At 40.5% G+C, this 25,559-nt stretch overlaps 1 protein-coding gene across 1 annotated transcript in view; it reads right to left on the reverse strand.

The window, feature by feature from the left end:
* CFAP54 (cilia and flagella associated protein 54) overlaps nucleotides 1-25,559 on the reverse strand; it is a 294,432-nt gene that overhangs the window by 148,357 nt on the left and 120,516 nt on the right. The window contains exons 33-39 of the mRNA XM_043881586.1: nucleotides 21,571-21,801; nucleotides 19,095-19,237; nucleotides 17,023-17,204; nucleotides 15,266-15,493; nucleotides 9,029-9,252; nucleotides 8,793-8,928; nucleotides 6,226-6,334 (exon numbers count right to left, since the gene is read on the reverse strand). Coding sequence (XP_043737521.1) covers nucleotides 6,226-6,334; nucleotides 8,793-8,928; nucleotides 9,029-9,252; nucleotides 15,266-15,493; nucleotides 17,023-17,204; nucleotides 19,095-19,237; nucleotides 21,571-21,801 — 1,253 coding nt within the window. The remainder of the gene's footprint in view (nucleotides 1-6,225; nucleotides 6,335-8,792; nucleotides 8,929-9,028; nucleotides 9,253-15,265; nucleotides 15,494-17,022; nucleotides 17,205-19,094; nucleotides 19,238-21,570; nucleotides 21,802-25,559) is intronic.

Raw genomic sequence — 25,559 nt, forward strand, 5'->3', positions numbered from 1 at the left:
TGCTTTTCCTGGCTCTTAGATGTTAGTCATCATTTTGATAACAAGCATGTTCTTTTCGTTGTTGGTGGAGTATATTTGATCTACACTGTTGTGTTAGTGTCTGCTGCACTGCAAGGAGAATCAGCCACGCAGATACATGTATCCACTCTTTTGAAGATTCTTCTCTCACAGAGTTCATTACAGAGTCCTGAGTGGAGTTCCCTGTGCTGTATAGCAGGTCCCTAATAGTTATCTATTTTATGTATAATAATGTGTATATGTTAGTCCCAATCTCCCAATTCACCCCTCTCCCAACCCCCCACCCCCCGGTAACCAGAAGATTGATAACAAGCATTTTTGACACATTTTCTCACATTTGTTGCCAGTTCTTTCTAGGATGGAGGGGACAGTATAAATCACATTCTGAGTTACGGATCCCAAGTTGGGGGCTCTCCAGAAGTCTGACAGACAAGATGATGAAAAGGAAAACACACCCAGGAAGAAACATGCTCTTTGGAACTAGTCACACATGACTGATGAGGGGAAGCTGGTCCTCCTGTTGTTCACTGAATATGAGGAAATAACTTATCATTGGCGGTAAAACCTACAAGTTCATGGTCACCAACCCTACTCAACTGGATCGTCTACACTGCTCTGCAGCCCTCCTATCTTCCTTTCTCCTATTTTCCAGCCCACCACCTCTCATCCCTCCTGGAATCTCAACCTTGGCTGTGCTCTCAACCCCCTGCTTCATAAAGAAAATCTCTAATGCCCGGTAAAGACGCCTTCAACTTCTACCACTACCATCTACAAATTTTCCTGCGTTTGAACCTGTTCTCTCCTTCCTTTCTTATCTAGCATCAGGGGTGTCCCAACCTCCTAAGCCCTGTATATCCCATTTTCTGCCTCGTTTATCCTCAAGCTCCTTGCCTGATCGAATATCTTTCTCTCCTGGCTGTCCCTCTCTCCTGGCTCTCTCCATTTAATATAGAAATATCCTCCTTTTCTCCTACTAAAACAACCACACAAGTGAAACAAAGGCCCCCTGGGCTCCACTGTCCCTTCCGGCTGCTCCCGCTTCTTTCTCTTCTTTCACGTCTAAGCTTCACCAAAGGCAGCACTCACTCAGCACCTCTGAGCAGGCACACTTCCCACGGCCGCACCCACCACGCACAACACTGCCATCGCGCTCACAGCCACTGCTTTGAAACCACTACTGTTAGAGTCAGTCGTTCCGCAAGCGGACACTGAGCTCCTACCACCTGTCAGGTACTGATGAAGGCATGTGGATTCCATCGACGAACAAACCAATCGTCCTTGACCTCACAGAGCTTACCTTTCATCAGTGGAGACAGACTAGTAGTCAATAAATACAATTTTTTAAAAACTGCGTTATAGAATGTGTTAAGTGGCTATAAGTGCTTCACGGGAAAAAAAAGAATACATTTATTAGGGTAAGGGGAATTGGAAGGAAGGAAGCAGGATGCAGTTTCAAATAGAATGGTCAGCACCAGCCCAGGTTGGATGCATGAGACAAGGGCTCAGGGCTGGTGCACTGGGAAGACCCAGAGGGATGGGATGGGGAGGGAGGCGGGAAGGGGGATCGGGATGGGGAACACATGTAAATCCATGGCTGATTCATGTCAATGGATGGCAAAAACCACTACAATACTGTAAAGTATTTAGCCTCCAACTAATAAAAATAAATGGAAAAAACAAATAGAATGGTCAGGGTAAGCCTCACTGAAAAGATGAGAGGCACACGAAGATTGTAAGGAAGTGAGGGGTTTATCAGAGAGCCATCTGGATGGGGGAAGAGCACTTCAGGAAGGAGAAACAGCTAGAGCAAGACCCTGAGGTGAGGGTGTCACAGCAGAAAGGCCGGGACAGCGACCTCCCACATACAACGGACAGAACCCCGCATCTCAGCGGACCTCTCTGACTGCTGACTCAAACACTCTCTCTCTCTCTCCTTGGCCTTATTTGTTCCACTGTCAGCTCCTGCACCTCCACCTCTTAAGCCACGTCCCAGTTTCTTTCAGATATGGGCTCTCCTCTGTTTTTTCCATCACAGTCACTAGGGCTCTTCACATAGTCGTCTTTATCCTTGGTGTAGAGTACAATCACACTACCCTCCCCTTTTGAAGTTAGATGTGGCCACATGACTTTAGCCAATGAAACTGCAGAAAATGTGTCACCTTCAAGTATCAGTTTGAAGAGCCATCATCTCACTTATATATAAACTATGAATATAAAATTATAAAATATGAAAAATATACAAAACATTATTTTTACTGGCTAAAAAATGGAGACAACAGCAAACCTTCCTCATCAGGCAGTTGTAAGCTAATACTCACAAAACACTTATCAGAGTGCCTGACATCCAATGAATTTTATTGCAGTTCCTATAATAATAAAATAATCTACGTAAAGCCCTTAGCAAAAGTGTATGGTATATGCGTGTGGTCTCACTTCAAAGTCTTAACCATTTCCTATATGCCTCCAGTTATAGCTGCCCTAGAGGATAACACGAGTGTTCTGTCTCCTGCCTCTAAAACAATCACGGAAGCCTGTGTCAAGATGGACATTCCATCAGTCCACGATGAGCTGCTCACTTCACTGAACACAGTAGCACGAGCAAAAAACAGACTTTTCCTTGGGTTATGGCAATGAGATTCAGCAATTGTTCATGACTGCTACATAGCCCAGCCCATTCTGACTGACACCGATTCCAAAGTGATGGCATCCCTAGGTCCATATTCCTAAGAACACTCTCTGGGTGACTTTGTTCAAGCCTCTGATTTCAACCACTACCAATGTATTGGTGACGAAAATACAAATCTTCTGAGTGCTGCACTGGTGTATCCAATCATCAGTTCAGTTCAGTTCGGTCACTCAGTCGTGTCCAACTCTTTGCGATCCCATGGATGACAGCACACCAGGCCTCCCTGTCCGTCACCAACTCCCAGAGTTTACTCGAACTCATGTCCATTGACTTGATGATGCCATCCAAACATCTCATCCCCTGTCATCCTCTTCTCCCGCCTTCAATCTTTCCCAGCCTCAGGGTCTTTTCAAAAGAGTCAGTTCTTTGCATCAGGTGGCCAAAGCATTGGAGTTTCAGCTTCAGCATCAGTCCTTCCAATGAATATTTAGGACTGATTTCCTTTAGGATGGACTGGTTGGATCTCCTTGCTGCCCAAGGGATTCTCAAGAGTCTTCCCCAATACCACAGTTCAAAAGCATCAATTCTTCGGCACTCAGCTTTCTTCACAGTCCAACTCTCACATCCATACATGACTACTGGAAAAACCATAGCTTTGACTGGACAGAACTTTGTCAATAAAGTAATGTCTCTGCTTTTTAATATGCTGTCTAGGCTGGTCATAACTTTTCTTCCAAGGAGCAAGTGTCTTTTAATTTCATGGCTACAGTCACCATCTGCAGTGATGTTGGAAGCCCCCCCCCCCAAAATAAAGTCTGTCACTGTTTTCAGTTTCCCCATCTATTTGCCATGAAGTGTTGGGACCAGATGCCACGATCTTAGTTTTCTGAATTTTGAGCTTTAAGCCAACTTTTTCACTCTCCTCTTTCACTTTCATCAAGAGGCTCTTTAGTTCTTCTTCACTTTCTGCCATAAGGGTGGTGTCATCTGCATATCTGAGGTTTTTGATATTTCTCCCAGCAATCTTGATTCCAGCTTGTACTTCATCCAGTCCAGCATCTTTCATGATGTACTCTGCCTATAAGTTAAATAAGCAGGGTGACAATATACAGTCTTGATGTATTCCTCTCCTGATTTGGAACCAGTCTGTTGTTCCATGTCCAGTTCTAACTACTGCTTCTTGACCTGCATATAGATTTCTCAGGAGGCAGGTCAGGTGGTCTGGTATTCCCATCTCTTTAAGGATTTTCCCCAGTTTGTTGTGATCCACACAGTCAAAGGCTTTGAAATAGTCAATGAAGCAGAAGTAGATGTTTTTCTGGAATGCTCTTGCTTTTTCAATGATCCAATGGATGTTGGCAATTTGATCTCTGATTCCTCTGCCTTTTCTAAAACCAGCTTGAACATCTGGAAGTTCACAGTTCACATACTGTTGAAGCCTGGCTTGAAAGATTTTGTGCGTTACTTTGCTAGCGTGTGAGACGAGTGCAATCATGTGGTAGTTTTAGCATTGTTTGGCATTGCCTTTTCTTTGGGATTGTAATGAAAACTGACCTTTTCCCGTCCTCTGGCCACTGCTGAGTTTTCCAGATTTGCTGGCATATAGAGTGCAGCATGTTCACAGCATCATCTTTTAGGATTTGAAATAGCTCAACTGGAATCCCATCACTTCCATCAGCTTTGTCCATAGTGATGCTTCCTAAGGCCTACTTGACTTCACATTCCAGGATGTCTGGCTCTAGGTGAGTGATCACACTATTGTGATTATCCGGGTCATGAAGGTCATTTTTGTATAGTTTTTCTGTGTATTCTTGCCACCTCTTCTTAACATCTTCTGCTTCTGTTAGGTCCATACCATTTCTGTCCTTAATTGTGCCCATCTTTGCATGAAAGTTCCCTTGGTATCTCTAATTCTCTTGAAGAGATCTCTAGTCTCTCCCATTCTATTGTTTTCCTCTATTTCTTTGCATTGATCACTGACTGACTGGATGATTCTACTTAGCTATTATTCAGACACCTCAAACTCAGTAATAGAAAAGATGTTTTCCTCTAACCTGCCCCCCACTTCAGTACTTTTTGATAGAACGAAGACGCCACAACCACTTGGCCACCCAAGCCAGAAACCAAAGCAACTCGAGCCCCTCCCTTCCTCGTGCATCCCCCTCACCCAACGAGCAGACAGCTGCCCACCCGTCTGTTCTCACTGTCTAAGTCCAGGACCGCATCACGTCTGTAAACCCATAAGCAGGCAGCAGCAGCTCTCCTGCCGCCGTGTGGCCTCCTTCCAACTTATTCCCCATGTTGCTGAAGCGTCTTTTTTCATTTTCCTTCTTTAAACCCTTGTAACTAGCTCCCTTTAGCTCCCTTGATAAATCTGAGTCTCTTTACCCTACCTTCTAAGACCCCTTATTATCCAATTCCTGCCAACCTTTCTACTCTCAACTTTTGCCTTTTACTTTCATGATAACGCCACTAAATTACATAGAGTCTCTCAAAAATTATGCTAGCCATTAACTATTATTTATAGCAGCAGCAGGAGTCACAACAGTATAGACCTTACCACTCTACACTATCATCTCTGGCTTACTTATCGGTCTCGTTCAGGGGGCTGTAAATCATATAACAAATCTTTAGTCTCATTCATCTTTGTATTCTCAGGACCTCAGTCAGTCACTCAGTTCAGTTGCTCAGTCGTGTCCGACTCTTTGTGACCTATGGACTGCAACACGCCAGGCTTCCCTGTCCATCACCAACTCCCGGAGCTTGCTCAAACTCATGTTCATCAAGTTGGTGATGCCATTCAACCATCTCGTCCTCTGTCATCCCCTTCTCCTGCCTTCAATCTTTCCCAGTTTCTCAGGACCTAGTATAGCACTTAACACAAGGTAGAAACTCAATAAATATTTGCTGAATGACTGAATGGCTGCCTGACTCAAGAAATGAATGAATGAATGCATAAATACATACACACATACATACCTAAAATCAATAGATAAATAAATGAAAGAATCCAAACACATCAAGGCATCCCAGGTCATGCAAGTGATAAAGAACCCGCCTGTCAATGCAGGAGATATCATAGGGAAGACTTGCATTTCTTTCCTCTACCCAAATCAGAGACAGGAAAACCACCACTGAGAGAGGCATTACTTCCATTTTCATCCCTTCCCATCACCTCATTCCTATAAGCCACATTGCCAAAACATTCCAAGAGGGCTCACCAGCTAAAAGCAAAGGAGTCATGATGTTTCAGAATCTTCTGCTGTACTCTTTTTTAAAAACCAACAAGTTAACAGTCTTTTCTCACCTTTACTTTTTCCCATCAATTTCCTTTCTCCCTCTTCTCTTATTTCTCTTCTTTAACTTACAGATTAAACTAATAAAAGACATGAATTTTAATTCCCCTTAAGTGACATTTATAGCAACATAAGATGGTAAATATCAAATGGATTATTTTCAGTCAAATCTGCAAAAGAGATTTTGCAAACACTTTAATTATGGGAGACTGGACATGCAGAACACAACAGCAAATCTTGTTTTGAAGAAGAGAGAAAGAGCTTCAAGCTAAGATTGGTTCCAACCTGAAGAGATAAGCTTTTTAAGGACATCTGTTCGCTGTCCTATAACTGTCACTTTATTGGCTGGAGGATTAATCTTGAGCTGTATCCCAACGAAATTTCGGCAGGTTACCTTTAAAAAGAAAGGAGAAAACAAATATCACTTAGGTATTTAGAGCCAAAATTTTTGCTTACTTGAAATGTTCATCTTATTTTTCATTAACCAAAAAGAAGAGATACAGAAAGATGCTACAAATAAAAGCTCCAGAGTAACATTCAATCATGAGAAGTTTTGGAGGGAAAAAAGTGGCTACATAATTTTTCATATTTCTTATGTATACCACAGCTGGAAAAGCATTAGGCAAATTATGTAGAGCAATTAGAATAATTTCTCTGATGTTCTATAAATTCACTAGTCTAAATATATCTCCCATTATGTAAGTTGAAACATATTTAAAACAGAGGCTGCTTTTTCAATGGCAGATTTCCCCTCTACTCATAATTAACGCTATTTAAACTTCCCTGGTAGAGTTTTTCAGAACTAACGTCCTCTGTAGTATTTTTTAAAGTATTTTTTAACAGATAATTGAGTCCTAAAATGATAAAATATATGAAACAGAGCATTTTTAGACATAAGGTAATTCTTTTAAAAGGTCCAAGATCCTCTTCTCTCCATTTCTCCACCCCAACTCCCACAACCCTGCTCAAAATACAACCATCCTTGAACCCCAGTCTGATGAAGATGATGCTTCTTTATTATCATCCCTTGTAGTTACCTCTATGATGAGATGTAAGGACAGTCTAAGAAAATGCAAATTCCTTCCCCCAGCCTATTAAGATCTTACTTGACCTAGTCCTTCCCACCTCTCCAGCTTCATTTTAAAAATCTTTATTGAACACCTATTATGTGCCAGGCACTACTCCAAGCTCATAGATGATATAGCAGAAAACAAAATAAGCAAAAATCCCTCTTCTTGTGGTACTTATTCTAGCGGAAATAGACAATAAACAAAATATAGAGTACATGACAAAGTGGACTAAGAGTTATAAATGCTATAGAGAAAAGCAGACAAACAGACACACACATTTAAACAAGGCAGTGAGGAAAAAGTCTTCACAGAGAATGTGATATTCAGTCAAGACTGGAAAAGGTGTGGGAAAAATCAGTGTGGATATTTGGGGAGGGGAGAGACAGACAGCTGTAACTAGTTTTGCTTCCTTGATTGAACCCTGACTGGTACAGGCAGTTGGATACATCGGCACAGAATACAGGAGAAAGGTCTAGACAGGAGATGTAATTTTGGTAGCCATCATCATAAAGATGTTCACTTTGAGCCACAGGTTGAGTTAACTCTCCAGCGGAGAACACCCAGATAGAGAGTGCTGGAGGACCAAGGACAGAGCATTGGCTGTACGAATGCTGAGACACTGGGGAGAAGGGGAGGAAGCACCAAGAAGATGCAGACAGAGCAGCCCCTTCTCCTTCTCATCTCTCCTGTCTGCGGCACGGCAGGGCCTGGGCCTCCTTCCTGTCCCATCGCAGGGTCTTCGATCATGTTCTCCCCTTAGACTAGAATGTTCTTTTCCACTATAGGGCTGGCCCCTTCCCACCAAATGTGACCATCTCCAAGAGACCTTCCCAATCACCTCTGCTCAACTTTTCCACCTCTCACCCCAGCCTATCTCTATCCCATACCTATTTTATCCTCTTCAGAGAATTTATGATGATCATAAATCTTTTTATCTGTTTACATATTTATCCACTGGTCCTACCTCCATGCTTCTGAAACTAAACTCCATAAAGCAAGAACACAGCTCTCTCTACATAGAATATGCAAGAAGCAAGAATATGCCAAGGCCATAAGCAGCCGTTGTGAGAAGGAAAAAATGGGAGTCTTCTCTGGGGGGCTGCAAGCCCCTCAAGCCCACATGGATTAATGTGTGGGGCAGGGGCTGGATTCAGCACCCCCAACGTATGCCAAGTGCCCTAGGGCAGGACACAGACTGCACAATTGAATGCAGCAACTCTAATCTTAGGGAGCCAATACATACTTATTAAGCTAATAAATAAGAGAATAGATGTATCCCTTTCCTCCCCCAACTTAAAGCTGCAACATGTCATTCGTGAGCCCTAGGTACTTTTGCCTTCATGGGCCTACCACTCCATCAAAACTGAAATTTGTTTTCAGATTTCAGAAATTGCAGTTTTCAGATTTCAAATTTCAAATGGAAATTTGAAATCCATTATTAAAACTGAAACACTGTCTTTAACATAAAAGTTTCTTTTTTCTTCTTTTTGTAAAAGAAATCAAAACATTTAATGGCTCCTAAAAAAGTGCTATGTCTCTAGCACTCTTCTCACTGTGCCTAATGGGTAAATCAGCTCTGACCTGGATATAAGGTCCTTGTGTACACGAACTTAATTTTTGTTTTCTCTGCATCTGGAAAATACTTGCAAATAGCAATTCTCAACAATGTTTGCTGATTTGAATGATAAATGCCTAAGTGAAAATAGCAACATTTATCTGATCCCAAATCTTGCTAGTTATAGCCATACTAATAAGAAATCACAACTGCATGAGTAAACTTACCTTCTGTTTGTATTCAGCCTCATATCTTACACAAGCCTGTTGGCTGATGTCTGGGCCCTTGCACTTGGATATTTGCAGTAGAAGCTGGCGCTGAGCGTAAACCAGGAGTGGAGTCACTTGCTCTGTATATCTTTCACTGGATAAGAGTAAAGTATATATTAGAAACAAACACTGGTACAGCCACGTTCTTCTCAGTGAAGTCTATCACTGTTAGCCACCCTCCCAGTGGTACTCACTGCGAAACTGTATTAAACTGAATGGCAAGTGATACGAGTGTTTCCCATTTTTCTACTTGATAGACGAGTTCCAGAGATTTTAATACAAAGTCGTGGATCCATTTCAAATCGACCACATTGACGTCATCCAGAGGATGCTCAAAGGTAAGGCTGCAACCACCGTTATCATTTTTAATATTTCCATAGCAACTCGGAACACTGAACTCTCCTTTTTCATCAATAGTCTGCAAGTAGCACATTGAAAGAACACTTTGAAATTTCATATTTCACTACATGTTTGGTCTGAACATGGAATGGATAGCTAAAAACATAACATGGAAAAGAACTGAACAGAAAAACTTGAATGTGTTTATTACGCAAATGAAAGCTTGACAATCCTGTCCAACAGCTCTTATGTGACAAGGGAAATGCGCTGCATCTGTGCCGTCCATACAGTGGCCAGTGAGCACACGTGGGCACTGAGGGGCTGAGGCGTGACCCGGCAACTGGGCTTCTAGGTCTACGCAAGTCTAATTATTTAAGCCTAAAGATAAATAGCCACCTGTGGTTATTCACCACTATACTTCCCGGTGCAGAGTCACTGTTTGAGTAAGAACACTGAACTGATAAAGAAGGTAAAGTTATGAGGGAAAACAGGCTATAGTATATACAAATAATTAGATTTCCTTCATACATTGCTTACATTCAGTTTGTACAAAAATTTGCCCAGTTCCCTGATGCAAATGTCAAACTCAGGGAGAAAAAAGTCTTCTAGAAGGCCCTCTTTTCATCAAAATTAAAGAGTTACTATGTAACTATTGTATTCATTTCCTGTAAGTCCCTGCTGCATTTGATACACCCTAGAGATGCTTCCTTATAATTTTAACAATTTATTTATTCTTAATTGAAGGATACTTGCTTTACAGTGTTGTGTTGGTTTCTGCCAAACATCAACATTAACCAGCCATAGGTATATATATATGTCCCCTCCTTCTTGAACATTCCTCCCTCTTCCCTCCCCGTCCCACCCCGCTAGGTTGTTACAGAGTCCAGATCTGAGTTCCCCAATCATACAGTAAATTCCCATTGGCTATCTATTTTACACATGCTAATGTATATTTCCATGTTAGTCTCTCCATGCATCCCGTCCTCTCCTTCCTCCCCCTCACCGTGTCCATCAGTCTCTTCTCTATGTCTGTGTCTCCTTTGCTGCCCTGAAAATAATTTCATCAGTACCATCTTTCCAGATTCCTTATATATGTGTTACTATACAATATTCATTTTTCTCTTTCTGACTTACTTCACTCTGTATAATAGACTATAGGCTCACCCACCTCATTAGAACTGACTCAAATGCACTCCTTTTTATGGGTAAGTAATATTTCATTGTATATCCATACCACAGCTTCTTTATCCATTCATCTGTTGATGGACATCTAAGTTGCTTCCATGTCCTAGCTATTGTAAATTGTGCTGTAATGAACATTGGGGTACATGTGTCTTTTTCAGTTTGGTTTCCTCAGGGTATATGCCTCCTAGTGGGATTACTGGGTCACACGGTGGTTTTATTCCTAGTTTTTCAAGGACTCTCCATACTGTTTTCCATACTGGCTGTATCAATTTACATTCTCACCAACAGTGCAAGAGGCTTCCCTTTTCTCCACATCCTCTCTAGCATTTGTTGTTTGTAGATTCTTTTTGATGATGGCCATTCTGACTGGTGTGAAGTGATATCTCATTGCAGTTTCGATTTGCATTTCTCTAATAATGAGTGATGTTGAGCATCTTTTCATGTGTTTATTAGCAAAACCCTTTAGATCCACCTACTGGCCAGACTATCGGAGAAGGGCATGGCAACCCACTCCAGTGTCCTTGCCTGGAGAATCCCATGGACAGAGGAGCCTGGTGGGCTACAGTCCATGGGGTCGCCAAGAGTCAGACACGACTGAGCGACTTAGCACACATGCACTGGCCAGACTACAGCCCAATAAAGTTAGCGGGGCTTCCCTGGTGACTCAGCAGTAACGAGTCCGCCTGCCAGCATGGGACACATGGGTTCAATCCCTGGGTTGGGCAGATCTCCTAGAGAAAGAAATGACAATCCAGTCTGGTATTCTTGCCTGGGAAATCCCATGGACAGAAGAGCCTGGCAGGCTACAATCCATGGGGTCAGACTAAACAACAAACCAAGCCTAGCCTCTCCTAATTTGGTGTTACCATTAAAGGTAACCTCAACAATAACATGCATAGGAGAGAGTAGGTATCAACAAAAGTAGTAAAGCCCAGGAGTGCTTCCACTTGCCTCAACAAAAGTAAAGGATAAACGTTCTCTCCCGTAAGATTCATAGACCTCGAACTTGGAAGAGACCTTGAAAATCATCTGCTTGTGAGGGTATGAATAACAGGTGTGACATACATGACCTATGTGAATTTGCCCCCTTAGCATAGTGTCTGGCACATAACATGCTCAATAAAAGACAGATGTCATTTTGCTGATGTTATAAATGGAACTAAGTTCTCTTGCTGTGTGGATGAAAAATGGAATAATTTATGATTATAGGTGATAGATCTAAAGTTATTGCCAGCTTTCTTAACATTTCTCCATTTCTAAACCATTCATAAAGAAAATCACACATGGGGTGATGCCATCCTTACAGTAGTCTAGTAGAGCAACCACACTATCTAGATTCATATCTTCACCAATAAAAAACTGGTAGTTTTTTTAAAAAATTAGCAAGGAAATGCTTGATTTATTTTTCAGACTCTCTCATAAAAGGCTTTATTCTTTCTGGTCTCTGTTCTTCAAGTCTGCCTCTGATTGAGTTCATGGAATCTCTTACTTCTTTCTTTTTTTAAAAGTTTATTTATTTTGGCTGTGCGGGGTCTTCGCTGCTGCATGAGTTTTCCCTTAGTTGCAGCAAGTAGGGGCTACTCTCTAGTTGCAGCGCACAGACTTCTCGTTGCGGTGGCGTCTCTTGTTGAGGAGCACAGGCTCTAGGGCATGCAGGCTTCAGTAGTTGTGGCTCCCAGATTCTAAGCCTAGGCTCAATAGTTGTGGCACATGGGCTTAACTGCTTGGTGGCATGTGGCATCTTTCTAGATCAGGGATCAAACTTGTGTCTCTTGCATTGTCACGCAGGTTCTTTTACCACTGAGCCACCAGGAACGCCTTGATTCATTTCTTACCTGCTCCTTTTGTGAAACTAGTTTTCTGCAGGTGATGATTCATGATCACATCAACACCAGTGAATACTGTGCTTCCACCTTGGGCACTGAAAGCACTGGACAGCAAAGTACATTTCCATCAATGTCATCCTCGGCCATACTGACCATCTTCCCCTCCACTTTCAGACACAGCCTGCTCAGGGTCTTCAGGGTCTTATACTTGTCAGGGAACATCACATGATGGCTGATAAGGTCCAGGTAAATAATTGTGATAGAAGGAGATGACAGCTTCCCTGGCTTAGCAGGTACCCAGAGCTCAGAGCAAGCATGGTTCAACCAGAGGTGGAGAAGGAGCAGATGGAAAAAGTGATACAGAATTTTGTAAATACTTTTTCTGTATCTATTTCAATGGCCATATGATTTTTCTCCTTTATCCTGTTAATATGGTGAATTACATTGATTAATTTTCAAATGTGAACCTTACATATCTGGGATCAAACTCCACTTGATCATCATTTGTATATACTATATATATTCTTTGCATATTTTATATATTGCTGGGATTTGCTAACACTTCATTAAGGAGTTTGGTGTATATGTTCATGAGTAATACTGATTAATATTTTTTTTTGGTGTACCTGTCAGGGTTAAGCTGGCCTCACTCGTCAAAAACAGTATGTTATTTATTATTTCTTCCTTTAAGTTTGCTAGAATTCTGTAGAAAAGTATTCTGGCCCTGGAGTTTTATGTCAAAGTTTCTGATTACAAACTCAATTTAATATACTTAGGTTAACTCATTTTTATCTATCACTTTTGTGTCAGTTTTTTTATGTTGTACTAATAGACATGTCCATTTCATCTAAGTTATCAAATTCATTGGTAAAAATTGGATATGATTTCTCTTATTTTTCTTTTAATATATATGGGAACTGTAACCATATCCCTCTTTTGTTACTAATAATAGTAATTCACACTTTTCTCACTTTTGTTCATCAGTATTCCTAAGATTCTGTCAATTTTAATCATATTTTCAAAAGATTAATTGATTGACTTTATTAATTTTCTGGGTTGTTTTGTATCTAATTTACTTCTGCTCTTAACATTTTCTTCTTTCTTACTATTTTCATTATTCTTTTTACTTACTTTGGGTTTAATTTACTCTTCTTTTTCTAGCTCCTATAGATGAACACTTAATTGGTGGATATTATATCTTTGTTCCTATTTACTAAACATTTAAAGCTATGAATTTCCTGCTAACATTGGCTTATTGCATCTCAAAATTTTGATATGTTATCATCAGTTGAAATATTTTTTAAATTTCTCTTATGTTTTCTTCTTTGACCCATGGATTATTTAGAATTGTGTTGTTTAATTTCCGGATACTTGAAGATTTTTCTTCCTGCGTTATATTAATCTGTTTATAATGTAGCTCTTTACATTATAAAGAGTAAACATACTCTTTAAGACTTAAGTCTTTTAAATTTTATTATGACTTCTTTTTTGACTCTGTGTATAATCCATCTTGGCGAACGCACTATGTGCTTTGCTTCCAGCCTCCGTCAAAGTACCGCGCATCGGTGCTGACACCAACCACCCCACAGCTAGGGTCAGACTCCAGAGGCCCAAGGGCTCAGTGCTCGCTGGAGAAGCCAATCACAGGTCCTGGGGCACCTGGACTTCTGACTGACCAGCTGTAAACTCAGGTTCAGTAATTTCCTAGAATGACTCAGAACTCACTGACACAGTGTTCTTATAAAGGATACAACCCAAGAATAGCCAAATGCAAGATGGGCCAGGTCTGGATGGGTCTAGGATAAGGCACTTCTGTGACCTCTTCCCATGGATTCAGGGCGTGAGATCTGCTTGGTACATCAATGTGTCCACCAAGCAGAAAGTTCTTCAAGCTTTGGGTGTCCAAAGTATATTCTGAATCTCTGTTATTTGGTGTATACACATTAATGATTAGAATGTCTTTCTGATTAATTGAGCTTCTTCTCATTATGAAATGTCCTTCTTTATCTTTCAAAATACTTTTTGACTTGAAGATCATTTTATCTAATGTAAATATAGCCTCATCAACCTTTCTATGCTAACTATTTTTATAGTATAATTCTTCCACTGTTTTATTTTCAATCTATCTGTTTCTTCGTATCTAGAGTGCTTCTCTTATGGACAAGTACACGTCTTTCTTTTTTTAATCCAGACAATCTCTGCCTTTTAACTGGGGTATTTAGTCTACTTATATTTAATATAGTTATTGATATAATTGGGTTAGGTTATTTGCTATTTTCTATTTGTTTCATGTATTTGTGTTCCTCTTTCCCTGCTTTCTTTAGTTAACTGACTATTATTTAGTTTTCCATTTTAGTTTTAGCTTTCATTTGGCCTTTTAGCTATATCACTTTTTTGGTAGTTACTTGGGGGATTATTAAATGTATAATTAACTTATCACATTCCACTTAAAGTTAATACTGTATCACTTTATATTTATACAAAATTTTAAAACTTATGACAGTTTCATTTTATTTGCCCTCCCAGTCTTTTGTACTATCATTATCATATATTTTACATCTGAAAAATGTTATAAACCCCATGATTCAAAATATTTATGTGTTTACTAATTTTTAATGTGTTTAAGTTACATGAGGTTTGCTTTGTTTTCAGTTTTATTTTCATGCTTTAAATCACAGTGTGGTAGATTTGAAATGGTTGTAAATTCTACATCTAAAGAAATAGAACAGGGACTAAAACAAGTATCAACCAACAAGCTACATGATCTGTTTTAGGGTCTCTTTTTTTCTCTTTCAAATGATTGCTATGAAGATTAAATGTATTTTGGTTAGTTTCTGTAGAAGCTGGAGCCCAATAAATGCTACTTTCTTTTCCATTTACGAAACTGATTTTCAGGCAGATATTTGTAATTAACATCAGTGCACATTATATACTGTGAACCAAATAACAAAGCAAATAAAATTAAGACAAACCAAAAAACAACTCAAGCAAAATATAAAATTTCTACTTATCCCAAGCTGTATGGTACACAAAAAAACTGTTAATCAACTACAATAAAAAGAATTGCCCGAATACTCTTACCTTAATAGAATCAGTATTCTGTAGTTCTATTAACATGTCAATAAGTAATTCTGCTCCCAAATAGAATGGTAAAACAGAGATACAGAGGAAACTATCCTGGCTAATAGGAAATGTCTTATACAGATCCACTGCTTGTTTATGCAGTATCTGTAGCTCCTGAGTAAAGTTCCAAAGGGCCCGACAGCAATTCTGAAGCAGAGTCCAATAGCCACCACGGTGAGCAAGAACCTAAGACAACCACAACATTCAAAAGATGCCAAAGTTACAGATCTCTGAGTGACTTCACTTTTCTGCTAATACTCTAAGTCAGTAATAAAAGTAACTAACACCATTTGTTATATGCTATTTACAGTGCTAGACACCATGGTAAGACATTTATATGCTAATATAACATTCTATATAACAACTCCTATGAAGTAAGTATGCACTAGTATTCTCCTCATTTTACAGAGGCATGCGGCTAACTTGCCCCGGGTTATGACTCTACTAAATGATGAGCTAGGACTCCAACATGCCCATTGTTCTAAGTGCTGGGAATGTCTCAGTGAGCAAGGGAAACTGGGCCTGACCTTGTGCTGCTTTTGATGAGGAAAGTCCGACACTATTAAGCAGACATATCAAAGTACAATTTCAGGGGATGATAAGTGTTATAAAGGAAATTAAAGTAGAAACTGCTCACCCTGGTAAGGGTGAGAGGACAAGGTGGTCAGGAGAGAAGTCCTCTCAGGAGGTGACACATGAGCAGAGCCCAGAATGCTGAGTTGAACAAGTGACATGAAGGAGGGGCAGGATCATTGGGAGGAGAAGGGCATTTGGGGCTGAGGGAACAGGAGGTGCAGAGTATGGATGGTGAACCTGAGGACTGAAGAGGGAGGTTCTGAAGCACACTTAGTGCTTTCAGAACCACAGAGGGGAGAGTAGACTGCACCAGGGCAAGAGGAGCTGAGTTCTGAGAGGTAAGCAGGACCCAGACCCTCCAGGGCCCTGAAGCTGCTAGAAAGAAGGATGGGATACATTGTTCATGGCCATGGGAGATGACGTGAGACGACTTTGCATATTTTAAAAAGCCATTCTTTACTCCATGAAGAAATATGGGAACTTAAGTCTTCCTTGTCCAGAAAGGACAGATTTCTTCTCACCTCTTGAGAAGTTTGATGTACCTCCACTTCTTGCTATGAGAAAAAGGAAATTAATTTCTCTGTAGTTAATTCCTATTCTGAGTTTAACAATCTATCAGATAACATTTAAGAAAAAAAAAGAGAAAAGCAGTTGAGAGAAGACACAAATAGCCTGTAGAAGCAGGTCAGGGGGAAGGGTTAGGGCTTTCCCATGCCTAGAAAGGTCTTCCCCTTTCGTAGAGGAGAGAAAGGAGCATGCGATACCCAGGAGGGAGCAAGAGTCTAAAGAGGAACCCCTGGTATCACTGGAGAAGCCCACATCCCAGGTGTGGCTAGAAAGCAGCAGAGGGGTGTCTGAATATTCAAGGAGACTTTGTAGACAAGGACAAAGGGCACCTCGGCTCTGGATGGTGGGATGACTAATGACAAAAGGGGTTCACCATCTCCCTCACAACTCTACCACATGTGAGACCTCAGTACCGTGGCAAGCCTCACAGATGACTGACACAAAATCCAGCAAGTTTAGTCTCACTATTGAAATTAAAATGATGAATAATAAGGAAGTAAATATATCACACATGCCCAAATTCATGGGCTGAGATTCATGTCCACTGCAACAAAGAAGAAGGACCAACTTACCATTGCTCTCCTGCAATATAAAAAGATTTTCATAAAATGATCCAAGAGAGCCACATTTGCTGATCGATCCTTTTCTTTACTGCTAAGTCCCGACTGAGAGTCTGATTCATAAACCGTTCGGGTCTTGGAAACATTTTCATCACTCATTTTGGAATTAAGAAATGCCAAAAATTCTTCAGCATCTACAGTATAAAAATAAAGTATAAAGTTATTGAAAGTAGAGAGTTAAGCTTCAGAAAACACAATAGGTGACTAGCATCAAATGAATAATCCAGACAACAACTGCTACATTACTTTGGAGAAAGGAGAGAATTGTTATGGATGTGATGAACCAGGGAAAGTTTCCAGAGAAGGAGGTGCTTAGATTAGCTCTTAAGGGTGAACTGTGATTTAGCTGTGGGGGAAGAGTATGGAGAACATTTCAGGCAAAGGTGATTGGCCAAAGGAATGATGCAGAGGCAAGAATGTCATGTTTCAGGGGAGCAGAATGACAGGATCCCACTCTTTCTTAACTTCCCTCTAAACAGGCTATTCCCTGGACACACACACTGGGAGATGAGGAGGATCCCCGCAGTTAGGCAGGGCAGCAGCCCTGATCACTCATCCTCCCGTTGCTCTGCTGTGAAAACCGCGGAGGACTTCTGCCACAAACATTCTCTTACTAGGACTCTGCATTAAATGCTAAGTCTCAATTGCAGAATCTATTGTAAATTCACTGGAGGTCTTAGGGAGCGAGTTGAAAAGAAAACTCAAGAAGATATATATATATGTATATATGTAGTCTACATATGAAAACTTGGACTCTTTCTATGTCTAGGGAATTTACTTTTAAATACTTTAATAGTCATAGAATGACATGCAGGTACCAGTAAAACTGTACCCCAGAAGAAATTAAAAAGCATGTCAAGTACCTCAAATATGAATCAAAACTCCTGGGAGAGTTAACCAGCATATGAAATAGCTTGTCCAGCAATAGGCCATACAGCATTTAAAGTGTCATTTTAAAAAAACGTATATAAGAGGGTTTGTAATAACACAAAGATATTGGAGATGAATGTTTGCTCGTGAAATGAGTGGTATTCAAGGTAGGTGGCTACTCAGGAACAGTGTCAGTGCAACACCCAAACAGAGAGCCCTGCTCACACACATCTCTCCACCTCTTGGGCGTCCCTTGTCACCTGACCGGAAGACAGTATTGGCTGGTCCTGCCAATAGAATATTATCTCATTCATCGTGGAGTAAACTTTCATGGAAGGTGCTGACTGAAGATCCTAAGGCAAGATCCTGAGTACAACTAGAAAGCAGCGAAATGATGCTGGCATGCCTGCTTGCAGCAGAATGTTTGGTGGAATTTTTCCTGAAACTTGCATGCACGCTCAGTCGCTTCAGTCATGTCTGATTCTTTGCAACCCCATGAACTGTAGTACACTAGGCTCCTCTGTCCATGGGATTCTCCCGGCATAGATGCTGGAGTGGGTTGCCATTTCCTCCTCCAGGGGATCTTCCCCACCCAGGGACTGAACATGTGAGAGCAGGCAGGGCTAACATTTGTTGAATGACCCAGTGAGTGAATACACTAAGGGCCTAGAACCAGGCATGGTATATCATCAATACTCAGTACAGGTTCTGAATGGATCCCATAGGTTCTACCTCCAAAAGGTGCTCTTAGTCTGTTTGTGTTTCTCCATCTTCACCAACTTTGCCTCATCCAAGCCTTCATCACCTGAGAGCAAGTTTTCCCTTACTTTGGCCACTGAAGGCTATGAATATTTTTAAAAGAACAATATATTTGTTGAATGGGCAAATTGGGGTAGGGGAAAATTCAATATAAATATTTCCAAACATATGTGACATTATAAAAATGTAGTAAGTTAAAAAAAAAAATAGAACAAATAAGAATCTTCTGCAAAATACCACAACTCAACAAAATTCCTGTCACTGGAAAATGATCCATATAACTCAGTGTCTGTTGGGGTGCATGTCAAGGAACATGTATTTGTGTATGTGTGTGGTCCATTTGTGAATAAAAATATCTAAAGACAATTTGATAGTACATAACGTATTTATTTTACCTGATGGTAAGTGAGCCTTTCTTTTTTTAGCTGTAAGAAGGAAATCAAGCATCCCTTTATAGTTTTCTAGAGTCAATTTTCCTGTTGGCAATACTGTTCCTGAATTATACAGTGAGAACATAGTAGGGTCACATGATCGGAAACTGCAAAGGGAAAAAAAAACTCATTAAAAAAACAATAGAAGCAAAATTGAATTCTGTCAAATACCAAATCAATAAATAAATGTTTTAGTGAAATTGGATTTAGCACCAAGTTGCCCTGATACAAATTTGAGTGAGTGAAAGTCACTGAGTCGTGTCCAGCTCTTTGCGTCCCCATGGACTGTACCCCACCAGGCTCCTCTGTCCATGAACTCTCCAGGCACGAATACTGGAGTGGGTTGCCCTTTCCTTTTCCAGAGGATCTTCCCAGCCCAGGGATTGAACCCAGGTCTCCCACACTGCAGGCAGAGTCTTTACTGCCTGAGACTCTCAGTCATTGTTTAACTGTCATGCTGCCAAGCAATGCTGCATGAATGGTCATGTGTGACGGGACGGTCAGATGAAAAGAGTTCTCCAAGTCCACAGGATAATAAGGAAGCCCATCTGATCTGAACTGTTTTCCTTCTCAGAGTCTCAAAAATGGGTCACACTGCTAAAAGTTTTCTCCGTCAAGAAATCTAAGTACTTTCTAAATGCTAACTTGGTCTAGCCCACATAGACCAGAATTTTATTTTAACCAAAACTCTGGAGAAACAGAAACTGGGTTCAAGTTCCTTGCAGATTTCAACCTGCATATTTTATCGCTGGATTACTGAAATAAATACCCTCTTAATTCATATCCCTATCATTATTAGTCTCTCCTTCCTCCAATCCATCCAGTATCTTGCTATCAGAAAAGTTTCTTATCATAGCCCTGCTTACAAAAAAAACCTTAATAATCTCCCATGATATATAAATTAAAATTCAGATTTATAGACAGTTAAGACTGTTCATGTACTGGTACCGACCTTCTCTTCTGACCATTTCTCCTTTTCAGATGCCCTAGACTCTGGTCAGACCACTAGGGGCTCCTGTCTTGAGTTTCCTTCCTGGGCTGTGACTCGTTCTTCCATCTTTCCGGAAAGCTTGTTTGCCTACTGCCCATTTTTAAATCTTGCCTGTCCATCAGGACTCAGGCCGAGTAGCTTCTCCCGTGAAATCTCTTCTGGCAGTCTTAGTCAGTAGAAAGCCTCCTTCCCAGGTACCAAGACTTTACGCGTACTTCACCTTTTACCTTTATTGACTATTATTTGTGAACATTTGTGAGCCACTCTACCAGATTCCAACTTGTAGATCCTGTTCAACTCAGAATGCACCTCACGCCTACCTCAGTACCTTGTTTCTAATAAGTGCTCAATGAGGGTTTTGTTTTGGTTTTGGCTGCATTGGACTTCCCAGGTAGCTCAGTGCTAAAGAATCTGCCTGTCAAGCAGGAGACACAGTTTCGATCCTTGGATTGGGAAATACCCTAGAGAAGGAAATGGCAACCCACTTCAGTATTCTGTGCCCACTCCAGTATTCTTGCCATGGACAGAGGAGCCTGGTGGGCTACAGTGCATGGGGTCACAAAGAGTCAGATACAACTTAATCACTAAACCACCACAACATGCAGTTTGTTGGATCTTAGTTCTCTGACTGGGATCAAACCCGTGCCTTGTGCAGTGAACGCATGCAGTACTAATAACCAGACTTCAGGAAATTCCTTCAATGAGTAGTTTTTTTAAATGAAAAACTCTGGTTACATAAAGTTAACTCTGCTTACATGGTATTCCGTATTATGTATTTATCTTATATTTTTACCTCCCATTTTATCTCCTCTAGTACTTTAACCAAAAACAAACAAGAACTGGAAAATATCTTTTGAATTAATAACAGAAAGTGTAAATTATATAAGAAAGTATGACCTGTGTTTATGGAGGCTTAAAATATACCTCTAATGAAACAGAGATGTGCCTAAAGCCTACTAATATTTTGGTTACTAATATTTTGGGGGATCCCTGGTGGTTCAGTGGTAAAAGCATCTGCCTGCAATGCAGAAGATGCAGGTTTGATCCCTGGGTTGGGAAGATCCCTGGATAAGTAAATGTCAACTCACACCAGTATTCTTGCCTGGAAAATTCCATGGACAGAGAAGCCTGACAGGCTAGAGTCCACAGGGCAGCAAAGAATCAAGACACAACTGAGAGACTGAGCATGCAGAGACACAATTAATGTTAAACTGCTCTTGGAAAATTCACTTTCTCCTTTCCCTGAAAGCTATATTGAATGGCATATGCAATTAACACTTCATAAGTACTTATATCCAGCACTTGTTTGGGAAAGATCCTGAGATAAGAAATTTTCAAAGCACTCTGTGAACCTCTTTAAGTTACCTCCAACCTCATTGGAGCCCTGAACATACAAATACGATCCATATTTTTGAGACTAAAACAGTATTCATTGACAATATACTATACCTGACCATTATCGGTGAAGAACCAAATTTTATCTTTGTACGTTCCCCTAGCTTTGTTAAAAGCAGGCTGAAGTGTGCGCTTGCCAGATACAGGTTCATCTGAGCTTTCCAGGGCATCTCCTCAAGAAATATTTGATGGAACCTCTTCTTTTTAACATAACTTAATATTAAAGGATTCAAGTTTTCCACCAGGAATCGATATGCTGCTTTTCGAACATCAGCTCTCTTATTTCTGTCCAGGGAAAAGGAAGTTTTGCAATTACAAGAAATTTTAGACATTTTATAACAAAGAATGATCCCTGTTTGTACAAAGTACAGCAAGAAATCACTTGACTGTCCTTATGCAAATGCTTCTGGCTTATTCGTCATTCCCTTAGTGCTAAACGTGTGAAGCAAAACAATGAGGAAGGCATGAGGATAAACACTGAGGACAAGGACACTACAGCCTGCCTTCGGCTCTCTCTGCTGTCTGTGTCCTAGGCCCAAACCAAACAGCTTTTCTTCTGTCACCAAAAGGCCACTGAGATTAGACAACCAAATTATAAGGTAATGTTCACATTCATCAACTAACTTTAATATTAAACAAGAAAATCATTTCTCTGTTCTTTTCCTTAAGGAAAAGAAAAACAATGGAGCCAAATTTTTCCTATCATTATCTAGACTACAGAGGAAATAAAACATCAGTCAACTCTACATGCAATAACTTCATACATCCATACCCAATGTGCTCTGAAAAACACTAATATCTCAAGTTTTGGCTAATAATTCAGATTTTAAGGATAATATATATTCAATTTGTTTCAAATTATTTCTATCAAAATCTCAATGTAGCCCATCTAATTTCATAGTTACATAATTATTTATACGGCATGACTTTATTTCTTCAAAATACTTAATCTTTTTTTTTTAAACAGTTGACGATGCTGCTGCCTCATTCTACCGGATTTATACTGAAAAGGGGGGGAAGAAAGATCTCAATTTGTAAGTTAAAGAATCTTGCTCACTTTAATAGATAACAAGTATGAATCTGAGTCAACACACACACACAGAAATAAAGGAAGGGAAATAGGGATGGATAGATGCAAGGAAGGAAGGTCGACCTCGCTGCACTGGAAGGACAGATATTCTAGAGAATAAAGGAAGGAAGGAAGGAAACTCTTTTCGACATGCAGTGTTGATATTATCATTCAGTGTGGAGTTATTCTCTATTTGTTGGTGACTGACTTTCTTTTAATCCAAGGTTTTTTGAGCTTTTTGCTGTTGTTTGGTTATCTTTGGTTAGCTTCTCTGATAGCTCAGTTGGTAAAGATCTGCCTGCAAAAAAAAAAAAAAAAAAGAATCTGCCTGCAATGCAGGAGACCCCGGTGCAATTCCTGGGTCAGGAAAATATGCTGGAGAAAGGATAGGCTACCCACTCCAGTATTCCTGGGCTTTCCTTGAGCCTCAGCTGGTAAAGAATCTGTCTGCAATGTGGGAGACCTGGGTTCAATCCCTGGGTTGGGAAGATTCCCTGGAGAAGGGAAAGGCTACCCACTCCAGTATTCTGGCCTGGAGAATTTCATGGACTACAGTCCATGGGGTCACAAAGAGTTGAACACGATTGAGCAACTTTCAATTCACTTTGCTTCACTTGGTTGTCTTGGTAATGCTACGTGATTTCCAAACAGAAATGTTTTAAATACCTCAACCCTAAAAATTAAAACTATAGTTTCCAAAATAAAAGTCAATCTTTTTCCTGTGTGAGATGGCTGTGAAAGTGAAGTTGCTCAGTTGTGTCTGACTCTTTGTGACCCCATGGACTGTAGCCTGGCAGGCTCCTCCATCCATGGGATTATCCAGGCAAGAATACTGGAGTGGGTTGCCATTTCCTTCTCCAGGAGATCTTTCTATGTGAGATGGTTAAGTCACCTCAAGAGGCCAAGGAGAGTGACCGAACCAGAGGCATCTTCCCTGCTAGAGAGGGTGGTATGGTGCAAGGAGACAGCTCTCGCTTTCGCGTCAGGATTATTTTGAGCTGGAGGTAAATGAGAATCAGTAGATGCAGAAGGATGCCTTCTTGGAGATGTCCTTATCTGAGGGAAAATAGAAACTTCTGAAAAAGATGAAGAATGCCATAAAACTCCTCTCCTGGGAAATTTTATGACCAGGAAGAGGGGAAAACAGCACCTGGATGGACCTGCCCAAACAAGTCTTACTCCATTAGTTTTCTCTCATATTTCTACCACAGTCTGCTGCTCTTGAAAGCCTACACCCCTGGTCATGCTACTGTAAATTCACTGTCCTTTTTAAGATGCCCTATTAGCCCAAATCCTAATTACCCTTTTGAGTTGCTCATCACTCAGTTCTCCCATGCATAAGCAAATGTTAATAAACTCCTGCTTTTTTCCTCTTGAACAAGAGAAACTCTTCTAAACAGTTAGAAACAGACTAACTCTTCTGTTAGTCTAATTTTACCAAGTTCCAGCTGGAGAACTTAGGACAGTAGAAGGAAAACTCATTTTTTGCTGGCCTTAAGTCTCAGTGAAGCTGTTTTAAAAAAGGAACTGGGAAGTATAAAAGTAAGTATAAAAGCAAAAATTAAGGGAAAGGAAGATAAACACAATAAAGAGGACTGACAAAGACAAAATTTGGCTCTTTGACAAAATGGGGGAAAAAGTAGACAAACCTCTGGCAAGATAAATCACAAAAATATGAGAGAAAACAAAAATCAATGAAGTTAGGAATGAAATACAGTGTGTAACTGTAGATATAGCAGAGATTCAAAGAATAACATGAAAACATAATAACATTTTATGAATAAATTTGAAAATTTGGTAAAATGGATAATCTCCTAAAAAATAGAATTCATCAAAAAGAACTCAAAAAAAAAAAAATCACAGACTCAAATTGGCTATTCATCTTAAAGAAGCTGAATCATTGGGTAAAAAGATGAATGTATGTGGGCAGACCTAGAATGCTGTAATAAAATATATATATTTGGTCTTTGTCTTTTATTTCAGGTATAGAGCTCCTAAAACTTGGAGTCTCCTGAGTGACAGGAGTCTCCTGTTATTCATGATGAATTCCTTTGGAATACACCTGAGTCTAGTAAGGTGACTCAGGCTTGGGCTGTTAGAGAGCCTCAGGATAGAGGCTGGTCACCAGGAAAATCAAACACATGATGAGCAAGTGGAACTCTCAGTCTCAACCCCCAGTCTCTGGAGAGAGTAACTGCAGACTAGGTTTTTTAAAAAACCTATTAACAGTGAAGTCCAGAGGGCCTCCAGATTGGTGAATACATACATCCACGTGCTGGGAGAGTAACACATCACAACTCTGTAGAGACAGAAGCTCCTGTGCGCGGGACCCTTTCCGACATCATCCTATGAACTCCTTCATCTAGCTGGTCATTTGCAGCCATTATAAACCAGTAAACATAAGCAAAATATTTTCCTGAATTCTGTGCGCCATACTAGCAAATTACTGACCCGAATGAGGGGAAGGGGAGTTATGGGAACTCCCTAGTTGGAATAGAAGCAACAGAAATGTGTGTAGCCTGGCCATCCTATTTGCGGCTGGTACCACAGGTGGGGCAGGGTCCTTTAACTGGTGGGACTAAGGCTGTCTCCAGGTAGATAGAATTGAGTTGGATTTTTATGCTATAGTTCTACAAGGGGTTACCACTAGGAGAAAACGAGGTGAAGGGTGTATGAGGGTCTGTCAGTTCTCTCAGTTGGAGTCAGAGAATTGGTTGGTTTTGTATCTTTGGATATAGGATATCTTTGGGGGCAGTTTCCAGTTTTATTTATTGACGGTTGTTCTGCAGCTGTGATTTTGGTGTGCTCGAGGGAGGAGGTGAGCCGGAGGGAGGAGGTGAGCCCGAGGCCCTTCCACTCCACTGTCTTGTCCCAACCCCCTGAGAAGCAGTTGGTTTTGGAAGACACCCCATTGGAGTCAAAGGTGTGAGACAGAGACACTGCACACAGTTTAACATTTACATACTAATGTACT

The sequence above is a fragment of the Cervus elaphus genome, chromosome 22 (assembly GCF_910594005.1).
Source record: "Cervus elaphus chromosome 22, mCerEla1.1, whole genome shotgun sequence".
NCBI classification, from domain to species: Eukaryota; Metazoa; Chordata; class Mammalia; order Artiodactyla; family Cervidae; genus Cervus; species Cervus elaphus.